This window comes from Phaseolus vulgaris, chromosome 2 (assembly GCF_000499845.2).
Source record: "Phaseolus vulgaris cultivar G19833 chromosome 2, P. vulgaris v2.0, whole genome shotgun sequence".
NCBI classification, from domain to species: domain Eukaryota; kingdom Viridiplantae; phylum Streptophyta; class Magnoliopsida; order Fabales; family Fabaceae; genus Phaseolus; species Phaseolus vulgaris.
Window position 1 is genome coordinate 33,155,431 of NC_023758.2, and position 24,689 is coordinate 33,180,119.

Below are 24,689 nucleotides of genomic sequence, written 5' to 3' on the forward strand. Positions count from 1 at the left end.
ATAAGAACAATGACCATTAGGATGATCACTTCCACAAAAATTGCACCTGATTGATTGACTCTGCCTTTGAGATGAATGAACAATATATAATTGTTAGGGCGAATTAGTTATTTGTGCGGTTAACTGCTCAATCTGTTGTGTTAGAATTTTATTTTGAGCCAAAAGTGCATCTTCAAATATCCCTCTCTGCTGGATACATTGTCTATCGCGTTGGTCTTTATAATTAGTTGATGCCAATGCATCAATAATCCTTGTCGCTTGTTCTACATCAAGAGTCGCCATTGTGCCGCCAACTGCAACATCTAGGAGAATCTTTGTGTCAAATTTGAGACCAGTGAGAAATATGCTCAGTTGAGCAATATCTTCAAACCCATGATTTGGGCATTTTCTCAATATTATCTTCAATCTTTTCCATGTCTCAAAGAAGACTTCATATACTCCTTGTCTGAACATAGAGATTTCAGACTTTGCTTTGATGTAGCGAGAGATTGGAAAAAATTATGCAAAAAATTTTCCTCTATCTTTTTCCATATAGTGAGGCTTTAAATTGGAAGTGATTTGTGTCATTCCTTGGCCTTTCCTGCCAATGAAAAAGGAAACAAGGGCATAAAAACAATATCAACATCATCTAATTCAAAGCCCGTTACTCCCACCAATTCATAAAATGTATCCAAATGTGAATATGGATCCTCATGTTCCATTGCTGTAAATTGATGAGCACTGATAAGAGTGAGAAAACCGGGATCTATTTCCAAGGCGCCTTGGCGGTAGCAGGTATTGCAATAATAGAAAAATGCCATGACCCTTAGTACATGACATAACCTCCAAGTGTCTTCCTTGCTTGTTCCTCTGCCATGAATGCTGATGAGGATGTTGTTCTTAAATTGACTAATATATTTTTTTCCATCTCAAAACATTAATTTTATAGAAAAAAATATATGCACTACCGATTTTCTAAAAAATGTCAATCCCTTCACAAGAACGATCAAGAGGTTGTTCGTCACAATTCTTAGATTTGGTCAAAGCACGAGATTTGTACATTAATATCAAGCGTGTGAATGTTGTAGAATGAGAGTTGACCAAAGTTCGGTACAGGAAAAAGAAGGGTAAAGATTTTCATAAGCTTATATATAGATGGGATACTAGACATGATAGTGAGATATTTAGATAGGGCTTTAAAGCACGACCTCATAGTCATACTTCCGACTCAACTTACTATAATTTGAAGGACTTTGTTCATCGTGGATGTGCTCATGATATTCCATCTAGCATACATGCTTTTGTGCATACAACTAACAATGGTTCTTGGACACCAACGCTTCACAGTGCCATTCTCCCAGCACGCTCTCGGGTTAAATATTATCAATATGAAATATTCGTCCCAGATGGTATTTTAGTTCATTATATCCTTCGTGGATATGCTTCTAAAAAAGAAGTATGTTTTCATGGAGTAATATCACCTAAATATATTCGGTCATGTCTCGTAAACACAGCGACACCGCCACCACCACCACATGAAGCCAATTATCATGCTATATAATTTTTATAATCACCTCATATCATCAATCAATAACTATATTATATTGTGCATATTTCCTTTATTTCTTTGAGTTCAGTTCGTAACCATATGTTTTTACTTGAAACTTGTGTTTTGCTTGAAAAAGTCGTTGTTGTTCAAATTAAGAAAATAATAATTATCAAATTATACACAATTATTGTATGCAATTATTGTACGATATTTACGCAATTATACGTAATTAATTTAATAATGATAGAATCTCATCATTAGTGATTCCTACATAATTATCTTGTAATTTGAAAAACATTAATTTAAATCCATGGTCACATCATTCCATTCCAATTAAAATTCGTTTAAGATGATGACGGTGTATATGAAAACCTATCAAAGTAACTTCCCTTATGAGAGAGAAATGAGTAAACGAGATGATATGAATGCTGATGAGGATGCTGCTCTTAAATTGACTCAAAAAAAATTTCCATATCAAATCATTGATTTTATAGGATCAAATATATGCACTACCGATTTTCTAAAAAAATTTAATCCCTTCACGAGAACGATAAAGAGGTTGTTCGTCGCAATTCGTACTTCATCTAGAACATGAAGATTTTGCTAAAGAATGAGATTTGTACATTAATATCAAGTGTGTGAATGTTGTAGAAGGAGAGTTGACCAAAGTTCGGTACAGAAAAAGGTAAAGATTTTCATAAACGTGTATATAGATGGGATACTAGACATTATAGTGAGATATTTAGATAGGGCTTTAAAGAACGACCTCAAGGTCATACTTCCTACTCAACTTACTATAATTTGAAGGACTGTATTAATCAAGGATGTGCTCCTCATGATATTTCATCTAACAGACATATTTTTGTGCGTACAGCTAGCAACGGTTCTTGGACACCAACACCTCCCAGTGCCATTCTCTCAGCAGGCTCTCGGGTTGAATATTATCGGTATAAAATATTCGCCCCAGATAATATTTTAGTTCATCGTACCCTTTGTGCATATGCTTCTAAAAAAGAAGTATGTTTTCATGGAGGAATATCTCTAAATATATTCGGTCATGTCTCGTATAAACAGCCTCATCGCCAACACATGAAGCCAATTCAAGGTTTGATACATATCATGCTATATTATTTTTATAATCACCACATATCATCAATCAATATTTATAGAATCTCATGATTAGTGATCCCTGCATAATTATCTTGTAATTTGAATTCATGGTCACATCCTTACATTACAGTTAGAATTTGTTTACTTTCGTAGAAATACAAAGATGATAATGGTGTGTATATGGAAACCTATCGATATAACTTTCCCTTAGAAGAGAGAAAAGAGTAAAAGAGAGGCTAGGAATGCTGATGAGAATGCTGCACTTAAATTGACTCATCTTTTTATCCATCTCAAATCATTGATTTTATAGGAAAAAATATATGTACTACCGATTTTCTAAAAAATGTCAATCTCTTCACGAGAACGATCAAGAGGTTGTTCGTCACAATTCTTACTTCCTCTAGAACATGAAGATTTGGCCAAAGCACGAAATTTTTACATTAATATCAAGCGTGAAAAAAGGTAAAGATTTTCATAAGCGTGTATATAAATGGGACACTAGCATTATAATGAGATATTTAAAGAAGGCTTTAAAGCACGACCTCAGGGTCATACTTCCAAATCCACTTACTATAATTTGAAGAACTTTGTTAATCGTGCATGTGCTCCTCCAAATATTCCACCCAGCAAACATGCTTTTGTGCGTACAACTAGTAACGGTTCTTGGACTTCAACGTCTCCCAGTGTCATCCTCCCAGCAGGCTCTCAGGTTTACTATTATCGATATGAAATATTCGCCCTAGATGATATTTTAGTTCATCATATTCTTCGTGTATGTGCTTCTAAAAAAAGAAGTATGTTTTCATTAAAGAATATCTCCTAAATATATTAGGTCATGTCACATATACACAACGACACAACCACCACATGAAGTCAATTCAAGGTTTGATACATATCATACTATATTAGTTTTATAATCACCTCACATCATCAATCAATAACTATACTATGTTGTACATGTTTCCTTTATTTCTTTGAATTCGTGACAGTAAGTTTTAACTTGAAACTTGTGTTTTGTTTTGAAAAGCGTTGTTGTTCAAATTAAGGAAATAATAATTATCAAATTATACACAATTATTGTATTCAATTATTGTACGATATTGTACGCAATTATACGTAATTAATTTAATAATGATAGAATCTCATGATTAGTGATCCCTACATAATTATCTTGTAATTTGAAAAACATTAATTTAAATCCATGGTCACATCCTTACACTCCAGTTAGAATTCGTTTCGTTTTGTACAAATACAAAGATGATGACGGTGTATATGGAAACCTATCGAAGTATCTATCTCAAATCATTGATTTATAGGAATAAATATATGTACTACCGATTTTCTAAAACATTTCCATCCGTTTACGAGAACGATCAAAATGTTGTTTGTCACAATTCTTACTTCCTCTAGAACATGAAGATTTGGCCAAAACACGAAATTTGTACATTAATATCAAGCGTGTGAATATTGTAGGCGAGTTGACCAAAGTTCGGTACATGAAAAAAGGTAAAGATTTTCATAAGCGTGTATATAGATGGGATACTAGACATTATAATGAGATATTTAAAGAAGGCCTTAAAGCACGACCTACGGGTCATACTTCCAACTACACTTACTATAATTTGAAGGACTTTGTTCATTGTGGATGTCCTCCTCCTAATATTCCATTCAGCAAACATGCTTTTGTGCTTACAACTAGTAACGGATCTTGGACACCAACGTCTCTCAGTGTCATCCTCCCAGCAGGCTCTCAGGTTGAATATTATCGATATGAAATATTCACCGTAAATGGTATTTTAGTTCATCATATCCTTCGTGGATATGCTTCTAAAAAAGAATTATGTTTTCATTAAGGAATATCTCATAAATATATTAGGTCATGTCTCATATACACAGCAACACAGCCACCACATGAGGTCAATTTAAGGTTATACATATCATGCTATATGTGTTTTATAATCACCTCAGATCATCAATCAATAACTATATTATGTTGTGCATGTTTCCTTTATTTCTTTGAATTCGTGACGTTAAGTTTTAACTTGAAACTTGTCTTTTGCTTTGAATTCTTTTATCAAATTATACACAATTATTGTATTCAATTATTGTACGATATTGTACGCAATTATACTTAATTAATTTAATATTGATATAATCTCATGATTAGATTAGTGATCCCTACATAATTATCTTGTAATTTGAAAAAGATTAATTTAAATCCATGGTCACATCCTTACATTCCAGGTAGAATTCATTTTCTTCGTACAAATACAAAGATGATAACAGTGTATATGGAAACCTATCGAAGTAACTTTCCCTTAGAAGAAATAAAAGAGTAAAAGAGAGGCTAGGAATGCTGATGAGGATGCTGCTCTTATATGTACTACCGATTTTCTAAAAAATGTCAATCCCTTCACGAGAACGATCAAGAGGTTGTTCGTCAAAATTCTTACTTCCTCTATTGTTCGTCACAATTCTTACTTCCTCTAGAACATGAAGATTTGGCCAAATCACGAAATTTGTACATTAATATCAAGCATGTGAATATTGTAGGTGAGTTGACCAAAGTTCGGTACATGAAAAAAGGTAAAGATTTTCATAAGCGTGTATATAGATGGGATACTAGACATTGTAATGACATATTTAAAGAAGGTTTTAAAGCACGACCTATTTTCATAAGCGTGTATATAGATGGGATACTAGACATTGTAATGACATATTTAAAGAAGGTTTTAAAGCACGACCTCTGTGTAACACTTCCAACTCCATTTACTATAATTTGAAGGACTTTGTTTATTGTGGATGTGTTGCTTCTAATATTTCATCCAGCAGACATGCTTTTGTGCGTACAACTAGCAACAGTTCTTGGACACCAACGTCTCTAATGTCATCCTCCCAGCAGACTCTTAGGTTGAATATTATCGATATGAAATATTCGCCCTAGATGGTATTTTCGTTTATCATATCCTTCGTGGATATGCTTCTAAAAAAGAAGTACGTTTTCATTAAGGAATATCTCTTAAATATATTAGGTCATGTCTCATATACACAGCGACACAGGCACCACATGAAATCAATTCAAGGTTTGATACATATCATACTATATTAGTTTTATAATCACCTCATATCATCAATCAATAACTATACTATGTTGTACATGTTTCCTTTATTTCTTTGAATTCGTAACAGTAAATTTTAACTTGAAACTTGTGTTTTGCTTTGAAAAGCGTTGTTGTTCAAATTAAGGAAATAATAATTATCAAATTATACACAATTATTGTATTCAATTATTGTACGATATTGTACGCAATTATACGTAATTAATTTAATAATGATAGAATCTCATGATTAGTATTCCTTTATAATTTTCTTGTAATTTGAAAAACATTAATTTAAATCCATTGTCACATCCTTACATTCCAGTTAGAATTCGTTTCCTTTCAACACCACGGTGTGCGCACTATGTGAATCTGAGGAAGAGTCTTGCCAACACCTTTTCTTGGAATGCACTTATGCATTGAGTGTTTGGTCCATGTGCTTCAAATGGATTGGAATTCTTTTTGTCCAACATAAAGACCTGTTATCTCACTTTGAGAGCTTTCACCTGGTGCAGAGTAGTAATAAACAAAACCTGGTATGGAAAGGGGTATGGGCAGCTGTAATCAGGTGTTTGTGGGAGCATAGAAATTCAGTTGTATTCAACCAAGGGGTTGCTGATGCAGAAGAAGTGTTCCAAAAGGCCCAGCTTAAATCGTGGTTATGGATGAAACATAGGGCACATAACTTTAATTACGGCTTTGCATATTGGATTCTGAATCCAATACCATGCATTAGTAGCTATAAGTAAACGGTAGTAGGTGAAACCAAGTTGCTTTGAATGAATCAAGAGGGAGGGCAGTGTTGCTAGTGAAAAGTGGGGTGGATGGGGGAGTAGCAGATCTGTTGCACTATATGTGAAGCATAAAGATGCTAAGGAGATAGTAGCCTACTACCTTTGCTTATAGTAATAGGCTACAAGATGCGGAAGATGGAGTTAAACCAGGTAGTCTGGAATGTTGTAGTGGTTGGTGCATGCTAATTGATGAACCACTTATCACTGAGAGGTGCTGCTGAACTGGTTCACTGGCTCTGGCAGGAGTTGTTGGCTGACTTGGTGGTTGCTGTTGCTATTGGTTTGTTGATCTACTGGCGCGGACACTAATGGTGTGTTGGTTGTGATGGAGCTGATTCGCTGGTTACCCCCTTGTCAGATTGAGAGGCTGGATAAAATTCTGGGTTTTGTCTTGGTGATGATGCTTGATCTGGTTGGTGAATATCAAGTTCTAGGACTCTAGCAATTAGTTTTATGGTGTAGAAGGTATGTGTCTCTGCTGGAAGCCGTGGTAACCCAAGGAAGATAAGGTGTTGATGTGCTGGAGGAACTAAAGGTTTGGTGCTTGTAAGTTGTATTAAATAGAGGTTATAAAAATAGTAGTTTATGAAGACTAAGTTTTAAGATTATGTGGACAATCAAAAGTTAAAGGGCCTCAATGATGCTGTTGAATGGTGCCTAGGATTCGAACGTAGGTGCATTTTGGTGCTGCCAAGGGAGTCCTTATGCAGATTTCTAAAGCTATGTTGTACTGGGTTGGATGTAGGTGCAGGTGTTGGATGGAGTCGGTGTGGAGGTGCTGGAGTCATATGTATACAATAGTGGAATAAGAGTGAAGTTTGGAGGCATAAATACAAAGCTGTCACGGTTTTTTAACGTGAAATGAATGAACAAAAGGATGATGGTAAGGGGATGGCAGGTTGCTGTTATTATAAAGATGAAGAAAAGAATTCAGGGTACGGATATTGTCTTCTGGTCCTACCACATCTCTTTGGTGGTATTGTCATGATTGATGCACCTTTTGTGTGCTAATTGCTCTCTTATTAAGGGAGTGGGTTGTTGGGTTTAGGTGTCCACTAAGTGATGTTGCTCATTAGTTGTTTGGGTATTTTATGTAGGTTAAGCTAATTTTTGGTTGCTATCTCCATGTCCTGTGGAGAACTATTTATATGGTTAATGTATACGGGTTGGGATACCCCTGAAGTATCCCACTTAATTTAATTTATTTTATTGCTGATAAAAAAAAAATCTTTTTATCCATCTAAAATCATTGATTTTATAGGAACAAATATATGTACTATCGATTTTCTAAAACATGTTCATCCGTTCACGAGAACAATCAAAGGTTGTTCGTCACAATTCTTACTTCCTCTAAAACATGAAGATTTGGCCAAAGCTAAGAAATTTGTACATTAATATCAGGCTTGTGAATATTGTAGAAGAGTTGACCAAAGTTCGGTACATGAAAAAAGGTAAAGATTTTCATAAGCGTGTATATATATGAGATATTATACATTATAATGAGATATTTAAAGAAGCCTTAAAAGCACGACCTCAGGGTCATACTTTTAACTCCACTTACTATAAATTAAAGAACTTTGTTATCGTGTATATGCTCCTCCTAATATTCCATCTAGTAACGGTTCTTGGACACCACCGTCTCCCAGTGTCATCCTCCCAGCAGGCTCTCAGGTTGAATATTATCGATATGAAATATTCGTCTTAGATGGTATTTTAGTTCATCATATCCTTCGTGAATATGCTTTTAAAAAAGAATTATGTTTTCATTAAGGAATATCTCCTAAATATATTAGGTCATGTCTCATATACACAGCGACACAACAACCACATGAGGTCAATTCAAGGTTTGATACATATCATACTATATTAATTTTATAATCACCTCATATCATGAATTAATAAATATACTATATTGTGCATGTTTCCTTTATTTCTTTGAATTCGTGACAGTAAATGTTAACTTGAAATTTCTGTTTTGCTTTGAAAGGTAGTTGCTGTTCAAATTAAGGAAATAATAATTAACAAATTATCCACAATTATTGTACGATATTGTACGCAATTAAACATAATTAATTTAATAATAATAGAATCTCATGATTAGTGATCCCTACATAATTATTTTGTAATTTGAAAAACATTAATTTAAATCCATGGTCACATCTTACATTCGAGTTAGAATTTGTTTGTTTTCTTACAAATACAAAGATGATGACGGTGTATATGAAAACCTATCGAAGTAACTTTCCCTTAGAAAAGATAAAAGAATAAAAGAGAGGCTAGGAATGCTGATGAGAATGTTGCTCTTAAATTGACTCATATCTTTTTATCCATCTCAAATCATTGATTTTATAGGACAAGAGGTTGTTCGTCACAATTCTTACTTCATCTAGAACATGAAGATTTGGCCAAAGCACGAAATTTGTACATTAATATCATGGGTGCGAATATTGTAAGAGTGTTGACCGAAGTTCGGTACATTAAAAAATGTAAAGATTTTCATAAGCGTGTATATAGATGGGATACTAGACATTATAATGAGATATTTAAAGAAGGCTTTAAAGCACGACCTCAGGTCATACTTCCAACTCCAGTTACTATAATTTTAAGGACTTTGTTCATCGTGGATGTGCTCTTCCTAATATTCCATCCAGCAGACATGCTTTTGTGCGTACAACTAGTAACGGTTCTTGGACACCAACGTCTCCCAGTGTCATCCTCCCAGCAGACTCGCAGGTTGAATATTATCGATATGAAATATTCGTCGTAGATGGTATTTTAGTTCATCATATCCTTCGTGAATATGCTTCTAAAAAAGAAGTATGTTTTCATTAAGAAATATCTCCTAAATATATTAAGTTATGTCTCATATACACAGCGACATAACCACCATATGAAGTCAATTCAAGGTTTGATACATATCTATTTACTCTTGAAGAGAGAGTAGATATAAAAATAATAAAAAAGTATTCCTTGACCAATTAGTAGTAGGGCTCTCCTCAACATTCATGGGTAAGATTCTATGTTGCTTCCTTTGCTTCATCTTCTTCGATCTCATTTCTTTCTCCTGGAATAGCCCTTTGGTGAGCAGAGAGGTTGTTCCCATCGGAGAAGACTCCTCTTTCCGACTTAGTTCCGACCTCAAATCTGTCAAGATAACGTCACTAGGGTCAATCACTACATTCAAAGTATTTGTTTTAAAACTTGAAACTTCGTCACATACTTCAAATATTCATATAAATCATAAACCCTAAACGTAAATCCTACATAGTGAATTCAACTTTCAACACTATGGTTCTCCTCCTTCAAATATTCATATAACTCCTAATAGATGTTCCAAATACAACAAATCATATATTTATTTAAAGTCGTGAATGTCAATAATTCAATGCAACAAAAATCTAGCCAAAAAAAAATACATGTCATTTTATAGACAAAAGAGTGAACAAAGGTCCCTTTAACTAAAAATATGAAATTAAAACATTTATGCCAAACAAATCCAATTTATTGCAATTGAAAGAAAATGAAAAAAATTCAAAAGATTAAACATATCAAGAATGTTAGAAGATACCATAAAATAAAATAAAAGATGTTGCATAACACAAAAGCAAAATAAAATGATGAAGAATGTGTGAAAATGGAAGCCATAGAAGAAGTCTGCAATGGATGAGTGCTCGCTTCCAAGCTTTCTTCGTGTCAAGCAATTTCCTCTCTCCTCTTTTCCAATGAGACATTTAATCAAAATGAGAACATCAAATAAGTGGCTTGTGGAGTCAAAGCTTTGGCTTGTTATATAAGAATTATATTTCACTTTTTCATATTTGTTCAGAGAGCTGGTTGAGCAATAGTTAAGGCTAGTTATAACTAATCAAGAAAATCATGTTAGGTTTGACTAATTTTGCTTCTTCAATGTTTTTAAAGTTTTCTCTTCAAAATCTAACTAAGACAAAAATTAAGGTTTGCTCAAACGATGGTATATAAAATATATTTTCTTCCTTGCTTTGATGTTCTTTTTCTTGATTATTATTCTCCTAATTTTTTTTTTCACAAAATCCAAAGTTTAAAATGTTAGATATATCAATATGAAATTGTAAGTGATCTCTCTTTTCAAATAATTATAAAAAAAACTAAATAAAAAACTAAAAATATGTTTAAAATTGTGTAAAAGTGATTAAAGAAAATAAAATAAGTAAATGCTATAAATAATTCCATGTTATGATTGAATTTTAATATATTCAATTTCATCATGATTAATAAAATTATTTTAATAGTAAGTTAAAGTTTAAACATAACTCAACAATCAACGATGGTAATATTTCCAAAAAAAATTATTCCATATTAACGAAAGTAAAATTATGTGAAGTCATTAAAATTATCTTCTTAATAATAAAATTGTCATTAAAAAATTTATATGAAATTAATTCACATAAAATAGGTTTAAAACATTAGACTTATAGGTAATAGCACATCAAATGATACCCTGACTTATTTACTCATTAAGTGTCTTATTAAAAAAAGGATATGAAAAAACATTGTGTACTATAAATGAAAGATCACACTATTCGAATATGCCTTTTTTTAAAAATCGATTATTTTTAAGTTTTTAAATCAGTAGATTTTAAAAGTGATGTCGTAGAGAATAAGACATTTTTTTATCAGTTTTTAAACAGATTTAAAAAGGGGCTTCTTAAATAATTTATAAAAAAAAACTAATTTAAAAAGTTGTAATGTGATCGCCGATGCCACTTACCTGCCTGGTAATTATTCAGTGTGTGTGGGTATATAAAGCCCACGCGTAGTTGGTAAAACAAAGGTTGATTCAGAATGAGGGAGCAATTAGCAAATCTATGTAAAATAAATTATCATACAAATTTTAAGATGATAAATTTGTAATTTTGTAATTACATGTTGACTTTTTTTATCAATTTTTATTTAATGTGAGATTTTAATTCATTTTTAACTCTAATAGAAGAAATTAAAGTGAGTGTTCTTACATTGATATATTTTTTCTCAAGTAGAAACAACCACAAATATTTTATTAATTATATTTATTTATCATATGACAATAAAATAAATTTGCTTGAATTTTTTATTAAAAGATGTTTTATATAAGAAATCTGTAAACTTAAGATTTTTCATGTTCTTCACATCGAATTCTTCTAATTCAATTACAAAGATGAATCAATAACTTTGATATTATTGTTAAATTGTTAAGTTCTTTACGAAAAAATATTTGATAAATTCTATATTAATGAGTTATGAACAGACTTACATAAGAGAACATAACCTTTTAATCCAAAATTTTATGATAATAAATTTGTGAGTTTTTTCTTATTATATATTTTTACCAATATTAAAAAATATATTTTTTGGTATGTTTTAGTGAGTTTTTTTTATATTATATAAATTGTTTAATCTTCTCTATGTAAATATACTTTTCAATAATAATATTCTTCATTTTCTTTTCTCTGAATTTTCACTCAACCTCACATCCTTACATACACCTCTTTTCAATTTTTTTTTCTTGTATTCATCATCATAATGTATGTTACCTCTTCTAAAACCTCCATTCTTTCTTCCCGTTCTTCCTCCACACAACTACATTTCTTTATTACGTTCTTCTCTTTTCAAAAGTTGACAAGAGAGCACACCATTGCTCTCATTCAGTTCTCATATCGAATCTCACATATCAAAGAAAATAATCTTCATTTCGAGTCACTCTCTTTAGTACTACACTCCACTTTAAGAAACTCAATTCCTTACTGAAGCCATCATTTTTTTCAATTTACCATCAAGTGAATTCCAACTTTAGCTTAAACTCAATCACACTCTCTGATTCCAAAACCACTAGCAGAAGAAGAAAAAGAAAAAGAAAAAGGAAAAGAAAAAGAAAAGGCCTGGAGAGAAAGAGAAGTCCAAACCAGTAAAGATGAAAGAAGAGGTTGAATAATCAATTCATTTATTTATTTATTTTTCAACTTTGGCTCATCCAAGATTATTATTACGAAGTGGACTTTAAGCCTAACTCAACCCCATAAAATCGGCTCATGAGGTTGAGGTTTGCACCAACTTATATACAATGAATTGTCCTCATCTCTAGTCGATGTGAGATCCCCAACACACCCCCTCACGCCGAGAGTGACAACAGCTCATGCGTGGTATAACATATTATGGGTGGTGACCTGATAAACCCAACAAATACTCGTTAGGATAGGATCGAAATGACTCTAATACCATATTAGAAAGTGGACTTTAAGCCTAACTCAACCTCATGAGCCGATTTTATGCGATTAAGTTAGGCTTAAAGTCTACTACTTAACATGGTATCAGAGCCATTTTCGAGCCTATTCTAGTGAGAATTTGTTGGGTTTGTCAAGCCACCACCCATAATATGTTATCCCACGCACGAGCGACTGTCACTCTCGGCGTGAGGGGGTGTGTTGGAGATCCCACATCGACTAAAGATGAGGACAATTCATTGTATATAAGTGGGTGCAAACCTCAACCTCATGAGCCAAATTTATGGGGTTGAGTTAGGCTTAAAGTCCACTTCTTAACAATTATTTCGGTTTGTACTGCCTTGGGTTATAATAGTGATTTTGAAAGTCCATATGTATTGTGAAGTTTGCGTATAAGAAATCAAAAGATACATCAAGAAAATAAAAGGTTTGTGTAACATTTTTTGTATGCTAAAATTAAATTTCTATAATTATAAAAATTGAGTGAAAAAAATTGGTAGATTTATTTTTTGATTAAAATAAAAAAAATGTGAATACGCATGCATCTCACACTTGTAGTATTTCCACTAATATAGATATAACATTTTTAAATTATGTTATTTAATATTAAAATTGTAGTATGATAACACGACTTTAATGAACACAGGAGAATAAAATGACCATAAAGAAGAAGTGAGTAAGCATGACTACATGCCTTCTTCTGTTATGTGCCTCACTTTAGAGGGCTCAACACTCATCTGAATGTAGTGTCAATAGTGTTGGATTTGCCCCATAACTACCTAATCTGGCAACAACAAATCCTTGTTCATGTTAGTGGGCTTCAACTTTTTCATTTTCTTGACGGATTTGCTTTACCTCTGTGTTTTCTCACCACCAAAGATGTTACTGCTAACAATGTTAATCCTGCATTTCTAGTTCATCAACAACAAGACCATCTTCTAGTTGCGTGGCTTCTTGGCTCTATGACAACACCAATCTTGACAAATATGGTAGGGTTACACTTTGCATCACAAATCTGGGGAAAATTATAGGTTTATTATGCTTCTCAAACCCGTGCCAAAATGATGTAAGCCAAAAATACATGAAGATGACCAAGGATGTTATACTTACAGGGTCATCTCAACAAGCAAATAAATACTTCATCAATAGAAGAAATGGACAAGGCCCAAAGCATTTGAAGTTCTTCTTATTAGTCTTCTCAAAATGAGGCCCAAGCCCAATTTATATATTTTTTGTAATATCTTTAGAATAGATTCTAAATAGAACATTAAAAGGGAAATAGTAGGAAAAGACACTTTTCTAGAATAAGGAAGTGACTTAGACAGGGGCGACATTTACATTGTCTTTTCATGTACCTTGCCTCTTCATTTACAAATGACTCTTCATGTATCTTACCTTGCATAACTGGTCCTCTATTCCTATATAAGGAGAACCCTTGCTTTTGTAAACATAAATTGAATATTGAAATTGAAAGTGAGGTTACTCTCTAGAATTTGAGTGATTTCTTTGTGAGACTTACTCTCCTTCTCTTTGTCTCATCTTGTGGGTCTTGGGAATCCTCAAGTGGCGACACTCTCACTCATCTTGGAGCCTTCCACCATCCAAGTGGCATGATCACTCCCATTGTCTTCAACCACATAAGTTTCTTCAACTCTTTATCTTCTTCTTCCATACCCATTCTATATCAAAAACTCTAAAACATGTTTTGTTTCTTGTTCTTTATTTTCAATCGGTCAAATGTTGCTATTGAATGTTTCTCATCAATAATTTGTCATTGGTTCTTGTTTTAATCGGTTGGAATTACTTGTTTATGTTCTATTCGGTTCATGTTCTTGAAATGAGTTTCCCATGGGTTTTTTGATTTGTGTTCTTTTAAGGAGAATAACAGATAGATCCCCATTCATAGAGAAAAAACTCTACCATATCTCTATATCAGAAAAAACATCAAGCATAACACTTTGAGGGTTCCTGTAGCTAACTAAGATAGAATATTTAATCTTGTATTTGTTGAAAAATGCAATCCCTCCCTGGAGAGCAATACTCATAATCTAATGATCACACCTTCACACAAACTTCATATCCTTGCCACAAGTGGCTTTTGGGAAATAATACTCGTTAAGTTATGAGTTGCTTGAGAAAGAATACTCATGAGAGTAGTTAGGGGCCCAAAAAATACTCATTGAGCTAGGAGTGACTTGGAAAAAAAATACTTAATGGGGTAAGTTAGGAGTGATTGCGATCCAAAATAACACTCATAAAATGGGGAGTGACTTATGAAAATAACAAGGGATTAACCAAGAGTGGCCATGAGCCCAAGCAATACTCAAGGGATTAATCAGGAATGACTACAAATCCAAAGAATACTCAAAGTGTACTTTGCAACATTATTTTGCTTTCAACTCAATCTATAGATTAAGAACTGAATATAGTCTATTGTGATAGACGAACCAATATAAAATGTTGTGTGTATTTCTCTCTTATCTATCTCTTTTACATTGCATGTTATTATCGTTTGCACTAACCTAGGAAGGAGAGTTATTGTGAGGGTATGCGTTAAAACATCCTATTCAAGTGTCTTAGTTGAGCTTTCAAGTTGTGTCAGTTGTGATATATCAAAAGCAAGATATATAGTTATAACACTTGATAAACAAAACTGTTGTGCGAATTTTTCTCACCAAATGATATTTTTTGAAATGATTTCAAAATTAATTAAAGTTGAATTCAACCCTCTCTTCTGATGTGTTTTTCTACGTTTCACATAGACTAAGTATTATCGGCCTCCAAAATAGCCATATCATATTTTATTGTCGCTTGTCAATGAATTTGAGAAACAATTTGAGCAAGACATTTCAGATTTTATTGTCGCTTACCAATGAGTTTGAGAAGCAATTTGAGCAAGACATGACTCCATATCATTAGTAATCATAACCATAAAAGAATGATGATAAAGTGTGTAACAATTATAAGCAAATAAATTGACAAAAAGGATATCATGCTTTAAATATCCATGTTTGTATGCTCCTGTGATTATCATTGACACGAGATGACTTAAGAGTTCCATGAACAAAACCGAATTTGGATTTTGCATTCAAAGAGATGCCATGACTTTATGACAAGTTGAATAGTTATCTCCATATAGAGATTTGGAACTAAGAACCATTCCTGGATGTCAAAATGGTGGAGAGAGTAAGAACTACTAAAATATGGTTTATTTCCATTGTTAGCCATGGAAACAAAGATAAATAAAAGGTAGATAATTGGTTGAGCAGAAGATTGTTACCACTCAAAAACCATTAAAAGAAAATATCTATAATTATGCTAATATGTTCCTATAATTTTGTAATACAATCCTTTATAATACGGACAATTATAACATTTTATTCTAAGAATATAAAAAACAATGCAACTCATATAGAACAACTCAAAATTGAGTTTCCTTCCTATGCATAGAATCATGTGCACAATGATTCCACAACATTTTTACATCTCGGAACACATCACGAAAAGACCCATCCTCCAAAACACCGTTTCGTATTACATACTTTTAATGAATGTTTTTTTTATCTTTCTATTATTATATAAAAATTAAGCTATTAGACTAAAAGAAATTATCTTAATTTTTTTTATAAAAAATTTGACTAATGTTAGATTGAAAAATTGGTTAGAAATTATATCCTAGAAGTTGCTCCCCTTATATTTATTAATACTAGTTATACTAACATATTAATTATTTATGAATTATTATTAATATATTAATAACTAAAGAAATTACTTTAATTTGTATGAGGTGAAGAACTGGATTTTTTTCTAACAAAAATACATGAATTTCCTTATAACGTTATGTGTAAAAGTTTATGCTGTTAAAAAAATTTATAAAACAACATTTTATTCATAAAATTCTTCTTTTTAAAAGTGTGTATAAATAAATGAGTAATTAATTTAACATTATTGATGTTAGATGGATAATAGTTGTTTCTTAATCATGAAATTTCCTTTCATATTATCATGACATGATCTGATGCATTTATTTAATATAATTATTTTTAAAGTTTGATTTTAAAATTGTTGTAAGACTATAGATAATACTTTGTTAACTTTTAAAATTGTAGGAACTAATTAAAGAAGGAAATAACAAAACACAAAAGGTTGTATAATCTAATTGTAATGCAATAGTAATGGTAAAATAATTTAAAAATAATAAAATTAGAATTAATAATAATAAAATCTGAATTAACAACAACAAAAAATCTCATAAAAACGATATTGTTAACAACCTTAAATTAAAATATTTGAATAATAATAAATTTAACATTTCACCCAATATAATTTGTATATAAATAAATAAGTTTATACAAACTTAAATTAAAGTGATTGAATAATAATAATTTTTACGACAAACATACTTTCACCTAATACAATTTGTATATGAATAATAAATAATTTTATACAACATATACACAATAAAGTTATGAATAATTCTTTTAGCTTTCACACACAATTAAAAACAAAATACCAAATCATTGAATGATGTTGGAAGTGTTATAAGAAAATATAAATGTTAGAAAATGAAAATAAATTGTTATGTATGTTTTTAATTCGAAACAGGTATTTTATGTTGAGCATATCAAATTATACCAAAACATTAGCAATAACATAATATATAATCCTAATGACATGTTAAAAAATTACTACAAAGTAAAGAATAAAAAGGTGGTAAAAAACACAAAAAGATTACAACGTATAGGAAAAAATTAATCGTAATGATATGTTAAAAAAATAGTACAAAATAAAGAATACTAATCATATGTTAAATAATTAGTATAAAATAAAGAATACAAAAGTTTTGTTGAATTAGTATACATAAAAAATATTCGATGTTATACATTTGATAGAAGAAATTATATCAACAGTATCGAAGTTTGATACACTGATCACTATAAAGTGTTGAGCACATATAAATACGCAACAATAGTCAGATGTAATTTGTATTAAAATTTATGATAGAAAAGAACTAAAACCACTATGAGTGGTTATATTTTTTTATCTTTCAATTCTTATATAAAAATTAAGCTATTAGACTAAAAGAAATTATCTTAATTTTTTTATAAAAAATTCACTACTTGTTAGATTGAAAAATTGGTTAGAATTATATTTATTGAGATATTATGAAGGAAAGTAAACATTAAAATGTTAAATAAGTAAAGGTAACCACATAAAATACACAACTCGAAAATTGTAAATACTTATTTTTATTTTAATAAATGATTAAATAGTGTTCAAGTATACTAAAATTTCTAGATCATTTAGAAGTAAAAAGTACAGATATACTTATGTACATATTTATCTCAAAATTTATCAATGTGTTTTTTTAAGATTTTTTTTATTAATAAAGCTATCAAACTCCAAAGTTGATAATATTTATATTTAGATATAATGATTGAATTTATTGGTAATGGACCAGTAAGAAAAATATGAGAAAATACTTATATTTAAGTTAGCCAATAATTGTTTTTATACTATATTTTTTTTTTTCTTTTGTCACTAATTATTTATTTATTTTTATGGCTTGGGTCAAAAGGAATGGACCGTGGGCCGAAATACATGTTGGACCTCATCGCTCCCACCTTACATGATATGGCGACGGAACTAGGGTTTTAAACCCTACTATATAAACTCCCTGGTACCTCATTCTTCTCTTGCCGTGAGCCAATTCTTTGTTTGAATTGTGAAGGTGTCGAATTAAGCAGCAATGGTATGAACTATTCACTTCTTCTACTCACTTCACCTGCTTAGTAGAATTCGCTTGGTGTCAGATCTGTGATCTCTTTTCATTTCCAATTCACAGTGTAACTAATACTACTATCCTTTTATTGTTTTTATTCACAGGTGAAGTATTCAAGGGAGCCAAACAATCCTACTAAGTGTAAGTCCCATTATTGTAGAATTCGTGAGTATTTCATTAGCTTCTAAAACGATGGCATTTAAGTTCTAAATTTGGGCATTTTTATCGTTTTTGACATGTAGCGTGCAAGGCTAGAGGCGCCGACCTTAGGGTTCATTTCAAGGTACCTGATCCTGCTACTTTGGTTACCATTCTGTGTTATTTTTGTCGATTTCAGGAATCATTTTTTTTCAGTTAATGTTATAATATTTGAACCTTTTTTTTGGCATACTATTGATTTGCATACACTGATATGTTTTAATTGATTAATGAAAATATGGAAGTACAGTAATAAATCCTGATGATAAAAGCATGGACATGTTTGACCTTTGTTATCATGTCCTTCGTAGTGCCCCCTTTGTTGTTGGGTGAAGCTGTCTTGTTCATGATTCAAGGTTCAGTAAATGTTGAAAATTTTTACACTTTTAATGCACAATATTATTGCAATTCGTGTTAAGAGAGTCGTGTTAGTTCCTTTGTTATTAATTACTATTTGTTTATTATATTGGTTTTAAAGGGCTATGCAACTGGAAGTGCTTTTTTATTTATTTATAAGTACCGGATGAAAAATTGTATGAGTGTTGCCTGTGTGAGTACGCCTATTGTAACCTTTCAGTGGTATAATAACCATTGTTATTAAGTGAACATCTTTTCTCTGTTTGTGGCTAACTCTTCAGTAGAAGATAGAACACTTCGGAAAAAAAATCTGTTGAAAACGTTTATAACATGTTGAACTAACCTGATGAAAAAAGCAGGGGCATGTTGCCTCTGTGATCATGCCTCTCGTAACCTTCAGGGATATAATAATCATTGTTATTGGGTGAATCTATGTTCTCTTTTTTGTGACTGATGGTTCAGTAAATGATGGAACACTTCCGAGAAAACCAGTTGAAGATATTTATGACAAAACATGTTGAATTAACCTGATGAAAAAAGCAGGGGCATGTTGCCTCTGTGAGCATGCCTCTCGTAACCTTCAGGGATATAATAACCATTGTTATTGGGTGAATCTATGTTCTCTTTTTGTGACTGATGGTTCAGTAAATGATGGAACACTTTGAGAAAACCTGTTTAAGATATTTATGTCAAAACATGTTGTATTAACCTGATGAAAAAAGCAGGGGCATGTTGCCTCTGTGAGCATGCCTCTCGTAACCTTCAGGGATATAATAATCATTGTTATTGGGTGAATCTATGTTTTCTTTTTGTGACTGATGGTTCAGTAAATGATGGAACACTTTGAGAAAACCTGTTTAAGATATTTATGTCAAAACATGTTGTATTAACCTGATGAAAAAAGCAGGGGCATGTTGCCTCTGTGAGCATGCCTCTCGTAACCTTCAGGGATATAATAATCATTGTTATTGGGTGAATCTATGTTTTCTTTTTGTGACTGATGGTTCAGTAAATGATGGAACACTTCGAGAAAACCTGTTTAAGATATTTATGACAAAACATGTTGAATTAACCTGATGAAAAAAGCAGGGGCATGTTGCCTCTGTGAGCATGCCTCTCGTAACCTTCAGGGATATAATAATCATTGTTATTGGGTGAATCTATGTTTTCTTTTTGTGACTGATGGTTCAGTAAATGATGGAACACTTTGAGAAAACCTGTTTAAGATATTTATGTCAAAACATGTTGTATTAACCTGATGAAAAAAGCAGGGGCATGTTGCCTCTGTGAGCATGCCTCTCGTAACCTTCAGGGATATAATAATCATTGTTATTGGGTGAATCTATGTTTTCTTTTTGTGACTGATGGTTCAGTAAATGATGGAACACTTCGAGAAAACCTGTTTAAGATATTTATGACAAAACATGTTGAATTAACCTGATGAAAAAAGCAGGGGCATGTTGCCTCTGTGAGCATGCCTCTCGTAACCTTCAGGGATATAATAATCATTGTTATTGGGTGAATCTATGTTCTCTTTTTGTGACTGATGGTTCAGTAAATGATGGAACACTTTGAGAAAACCTGTTTAAGATATTTATGTCAAAACATGTTGTATTAATCTGATGAAAAAAGCAGGGGCATGTTGCCTCTGTGAGCATGCCTCTCGTAACCTTCAGGGATATAATAATCATTGTTATTGGGTGAATCTATGTTTTCTTTTTGTGACTGATGGTTCAGTAAATGATGGAACACAGTGCTTTTGTTGCACCATGAATTTGATTTAAGATTTGTCTGTTCTGATGTAAAGATGTCTTAACTGTTTTCGTGTTAAAAATGGTTTTCGGTTGTTTTAAGGGAAGTGCTTAGTGAATATCTTCCTCTGTGACATATCTGTGGTTGATTTCATGTTTTATGTTGTAAAATTTATTTTTGGTTTTTCTATGTGAACTTATTTTCTTTAATATATAGTTAGGACACATTTATATTAAGTGAGCAGTTGGGTGAAAAAAGTAGTGGTCTGCTGCCTTTGTAGGCAGTTCTCTTTTTGTGACTTCAGGTTCTGTAAAGGATGGAACATGATTTTTCATTAATAGTTACCAATTTTGTTTAATTGCCACAGTACATTTTGGTAGAGGATGTTGCAATCGACATCTAATAATATGGCTGTATTTAAAATTTGTGTCTTGTTAACAGATAAAAAACTGTATTTCTACGTTGTTGCAATTTTTATCATATTATTCTCCTTTTAATAACCATTATTGTTGGTTAACTTCTGTTACATGTTTGTAACTTTGCCTTTTATATTGTACTTGCAGAACACTAGGGAAACTGCGTTTGCAATTAGGAAGTTGCCCTTGGTTAAGGCTAAAAGGTACTTGGAAGATGTTCTTGCCCACAAACAGGCCATTCCATTCAGACGTTTCTGTCGTGGTGTTGGAAGGACAGCCCAAGCAAAGAGTAGACACTCTAATGGCCAAGGAAGGTGGCCTGTCAAATCAGCAAAATTCATCCTTGATTTGCTTAAAAATGCCGAGAGCAATGCTGAAGTATGTATATACTCTATTTTGCTTTTTCATGAGCATTTTATGTGACTGTCTCCGAAATTGTTTTACTGAAAATTGCTTAATTTCAGGTGAAAGGTTTGGATGTTGATGCGCTTTACATTTCCCATATCCAAGTCAATCAAGCGCAAAAGCAAAGACGCCGAACATACCGAGCCCATGGAAGAATCAATCGTACGTTCAAATATTTAACATTTTGTTTTAATTGTTTGATATGTTTTACACAATTTTATTTATGGGGACTGTTTTTGCAGCTTATATGTCATCCCCGTGCCACATAGAATTGATATTGTCGGAAAAGGAAGAACCCGTAAGGAAGGAGGTATTGGATTCATCTGTTTGCTAAGTATTCATCTTTTGCTGTTTTTGTTTTCTTTTTTCGATGATTTATTATCTGATTATTAATTCTTTTGTTCGTCCGTAGCCCGAGACAAATTTGGCAACAAGCAAGAAGTCCCAAGCTCTACGAAGTGGTGCCTCTTCTTAGGTTTCATTGGTTTTATTTTTCTGCTATTGCTTGATGAAGTTTCATACACTCTGTTTCAAATTAATTGTTTAATTGGAAAACTTCGTTTAGTATAGACTGCGTTTTTTCACTCGAATGGCTACTTGTTGTTTCTAAAGAAATACTAAATATTGAAAAACAATGTGGTATTATATTTTTTCTTCTTACTATTATACTTTGCGATTAATGAAACGATGAATCTTCAAAACATCTAAAGTAATTTAATTATTGTGATCGTGGGCATTAGGAAGGCATTAACGTTCGAAAGATGCTTCGTTTCACTGTTTTTGAAGTACGACTCGAACCAGTTTTTATTTCTTTTCCGATCTGAAGACGCTTCAATAGTAGGTTAATTCTTTATAATGATGTTAACAATTTTATGATCTCATTCGATTTTAATAATAATCAAGCAAGCAGTACATTGGATTCAAAGCTCTAGTATATGTATTTATAAATTCAAACTTAGTATTTCTTAATTGTGCATAATTTGTAATTTGTAATTCACTATTCTATTTATTAATGTAGAAAATGTTTATAACTTAATTGTGATGAGATTATGTATGTTTGATGGGTTTAGTTCATGACAGTTTGTTTCTATGTTTTTCAAATGTTTTAATAATAAATTAAACAATTTTTGTGTCTCTTTATTGCGCCTATTTTGAATTGAAGTGGTTTTAAAGAATTATATTCGTTCGTTTAAATAAATATTTTTTAAATATGCTTTAATTGAATGACTTCTTTCAAGCTTAATTAAGTCTTTGCCTTGATCGAATATATCTGAAGATTTTTTTTATATTTATTTCTCCAAAGCTTTTATTTCATTAATGTCTATAGGGTTTTTCTTTATAAAAAGTTTGAATGGTTTAAATGATTTATAGTTTAGCTTTGCTTTGGTATTCCGAATAACTATATGAATGGGAAATGAGTGTTTTTTTTTGTTACTTATGAAAGACTTTAACTTCGGTAATGTGGTTGTCGTTTTAATGAAATAGATAAAGTATATTTTGCTTTTATTTTAAAATTAGAGCATAGTGTCAACTCTTTTTAAGTGGCACATGAGAAAAGTGTTAATTATTTGACAAAGCGTAAAATGTGTGTAATTATAAGGACAAAGAAGTTGTTTGAGTTGTTGAAGATGAATCCTCGTGACTTTGCTCGATAACCCTCACCATATCTTCAAGATTAAGGTTGATGAATCTTATGAAGCCTCAATTGATCATCACACGACTTGCATCTATTGATCAAATTCTAGACATCGTTTATGCTCACAATGGTCCCTGTATGGACATAACATTTAACATTTTTTCCCTCTCAATAAAGGTTAAAACAATCTGTATGATGTACTTCTTCCCTTCTCGATTGATTATGCATTTTCTATATTATTGCCAACTTGCACTAGTATTTTCAATATGGAGCCTCAATTCCAAGCTTTCATTCCCTATTGAGATCTTCTGAAGGTCGTTTTGGATTCTTGAACTAGTTCTTCAAGCACATAACAAAGTGTACCACGATCGTCAAGTTTAAGTTGAAGCTGAATCCGGAGAAGTGCATCTTTGGCGTGGAGGCTGTGAAGTTCTTGGGTTTCCTCTTAACTGAGAGAGGAATAGAAGCCAACCCTGATAAGTGTGCCGCCATCTTGGCGATGAGGAGCCCAGCCACTGTGAAGGAAGTACAACAGCTTACAGGTCGTATGGCCGCCCTGTCTCGCTTCGTGTCAGCTAGCGGAGAGAAGTGTCACCCATATTTTCAGTGCTTAAGGCGGAATAACAAGTTTGCATGGACGAAGGAGTGTGAGGAAGCCTTCGTCAAGCTGAAGGAGTATCTGGCGAGCCCGCCGGTTTTGTGCAAACCGCTGGTGGGAACCCCTCTCAGGTTGTATTTTGCTGTAACTGAGAGGGCGGTGAGTGCGGTGCTCGCCTAGGACCAAGGTCAGGCTCAGAAGCCTATTTATTTTGTTAGTAAGGTACTGCAGGGTCCCGAAACGAGATATCAGGCCCTGGAGAAGGCTGTGCTGGCTGTGGTATTTTCAGTGAGGAGGTTGCGCCACTATTTCCATAGTTTCACGATACTGGTGATGACCGACCTGCCCATCCAGAAGGTCTTGAAGAAGCCCGACGTTGCTGGGAGGATGGTGAAGTGGGCGGTGGAGCTGTCAGAGTTTGATATTAAGTATGAGCCCCGAGGCCCGATCAAGGGACAGATCTTCGCAGACTTCGTGGTCGAGCTCTCATCTGAAGCAACGCGAGTTGAAGGGGACGACTTCCGTTGGGTACTCTCAGTGGATGGATCGTCGAACCAGCAGGGTAGCGGTGCTGGAGTCATCTTGGAGGGACCCAACGGCGTGCTGATCGAACAATCCTTGAGGTTTGCCTTCAAGGCCAGCAATAATCAAGCAGAATATGAGGCGCTGATCGCCGGTATCCTGCTGGCTAAGGAGATGGGAGCCAGGGTGTTGATGGCAAAGAGTGACTCGCTGCTAGTCACGGGGCAAGTAACAGGCGAGTTCCAGGCTAAAGATCC

The 24,689-nt window shown here is 32.7% G+C and overlaps 1 protein-coding gene, 8 non-coding genes and 1 pseudogene across 9 annotated transcripts; all 10 read left to right on the forward strand.

Moving 5' to 3' along the window:
- The first annotated feature begins 367 nt into the window (after positions 1 to 367).
- Positions 368 to 473, forward strand: LOC137813192 (small nucleolar RNA R71; annotated as a pseudogene).
- A 17,873-nt stretch (positions 474 to 18,346) lies between these two features.
- Positions 18,347 to 22,332, forward strand: LOC137811559 (large ribosomal subunit protein uL22y-like). Its single transcript, XM_068613345.1, has 7 exons — positions 18,347 to 18,518; positions 18,653 to 18,689; positions 18,791 to 18,831; positions 21,419 to 21,649; positions 21,736 to 21,838; positions 21,919 to 21,986; positions 22,089 to 22,332. Exons 1-7 carry the CDS (start codon positions 18,516 to 18,518, stop codon positions 22,149 to 22,151), a joined length of 546 nt encoding a protein of 181 aa, XP_068469446.1. The 5' UTR covers positions 18,347 to 18,515; the 3' UTR covers positions 22,152 to 22,332.
- LOC137813138 (small nucleolar RNA snoR74) lies at positions 19,453 to 19,582 on the forward strand. The gene has a single exon (XR_011081372.1). It is a non-coding gene; the product is annotated as a small nucleolar RNA snoR74 (small nucleolar RNA).
- Positions 19,637 to 19,765, forward strand: LOC137813140 (small nucleolar RNA snoR74). Its single transcript, XR_011081374.1, has one exon. It is a non-coding gene; the product is annotated as a small nucleolar RNA snoR74 (small nucleolar RNA).
- LOC137813133 (small nucleolar RNA snoR74) lies at positions 19,819 to 19,947 on the forward strand. Its single transcript, XR_011081367.1, has one exon. It is a non-coding gene; the product is annotated as a small nucleolar RNA snoR74 (small nucleolar RNA).
- Positions 20,001 to 20,129, forward strand: LOC137813134 (small nucleolar RNA snoR74). The gene has a single exon (XR_011081368.1). It is a non-coding gene; the product is annotated as a small nucleolar RNA snoR74 (small nucleolar RNA).
- LOC137813136 (small nucleolar RNA snoR74) lies at positions 20,183 to 20,311 on the forward strand. The gene has a single exon (XR_011081370.1). It is a non-coding gene; the product is annotated as a small nucleolar RNA snoR74 (small nucleolar RNA).
- On the forward strand, positions 20,365 to 20,493 carry LOC137813137 (small nucleolar RNA snoR74). Its single transcript, XR_011081371.1, has one exon. It is a non-coding gene; the product is annotated as a small nucleolar RNA snoR74 (small nucleolar RNA).
- Positions 20,547 to 20,675, forward strand: LOC137813139 (small nucleolar RNA snoR74). The gene has a single exon (XR_011081373.1). It is a non-coding gene; the product is annotated as a small nucleolar RNA snoR74 (small nucleolar RNA).
- On the forward strand, positions 20,729 to 20,857 carry LOC137813141 (small nucleolar RNA snoR74). The gene has a single exon (XR_011081375.1). It is a non-coding gene; the product is annotated as a small nucleolar RNA snoR74 (small nucleolar RNA).
- Positions 22,333 to 24,689: the final 2,357 nt, after the last annotated feature.

Bases quoted from the DNA above. Each gene is read 5' to 3' on its own strand.
- LOC137811559 (XM_068613345.1), top strand. The intron at 18,832-21,418 runs GTACCTGATCCT...TTGTACTTGCAG, and splicing joins ACCTTAGGGTTCATTTCAAG to AACACTAGGGAAACTGCGTT. The intron at 21,650-21,735 runs GTATGTATATAC...GCTTAATTTCAG, and splicing joins ATGCCGAGAGCAATGCTGAA to GTGAAAGGTTTGGATGTTGA.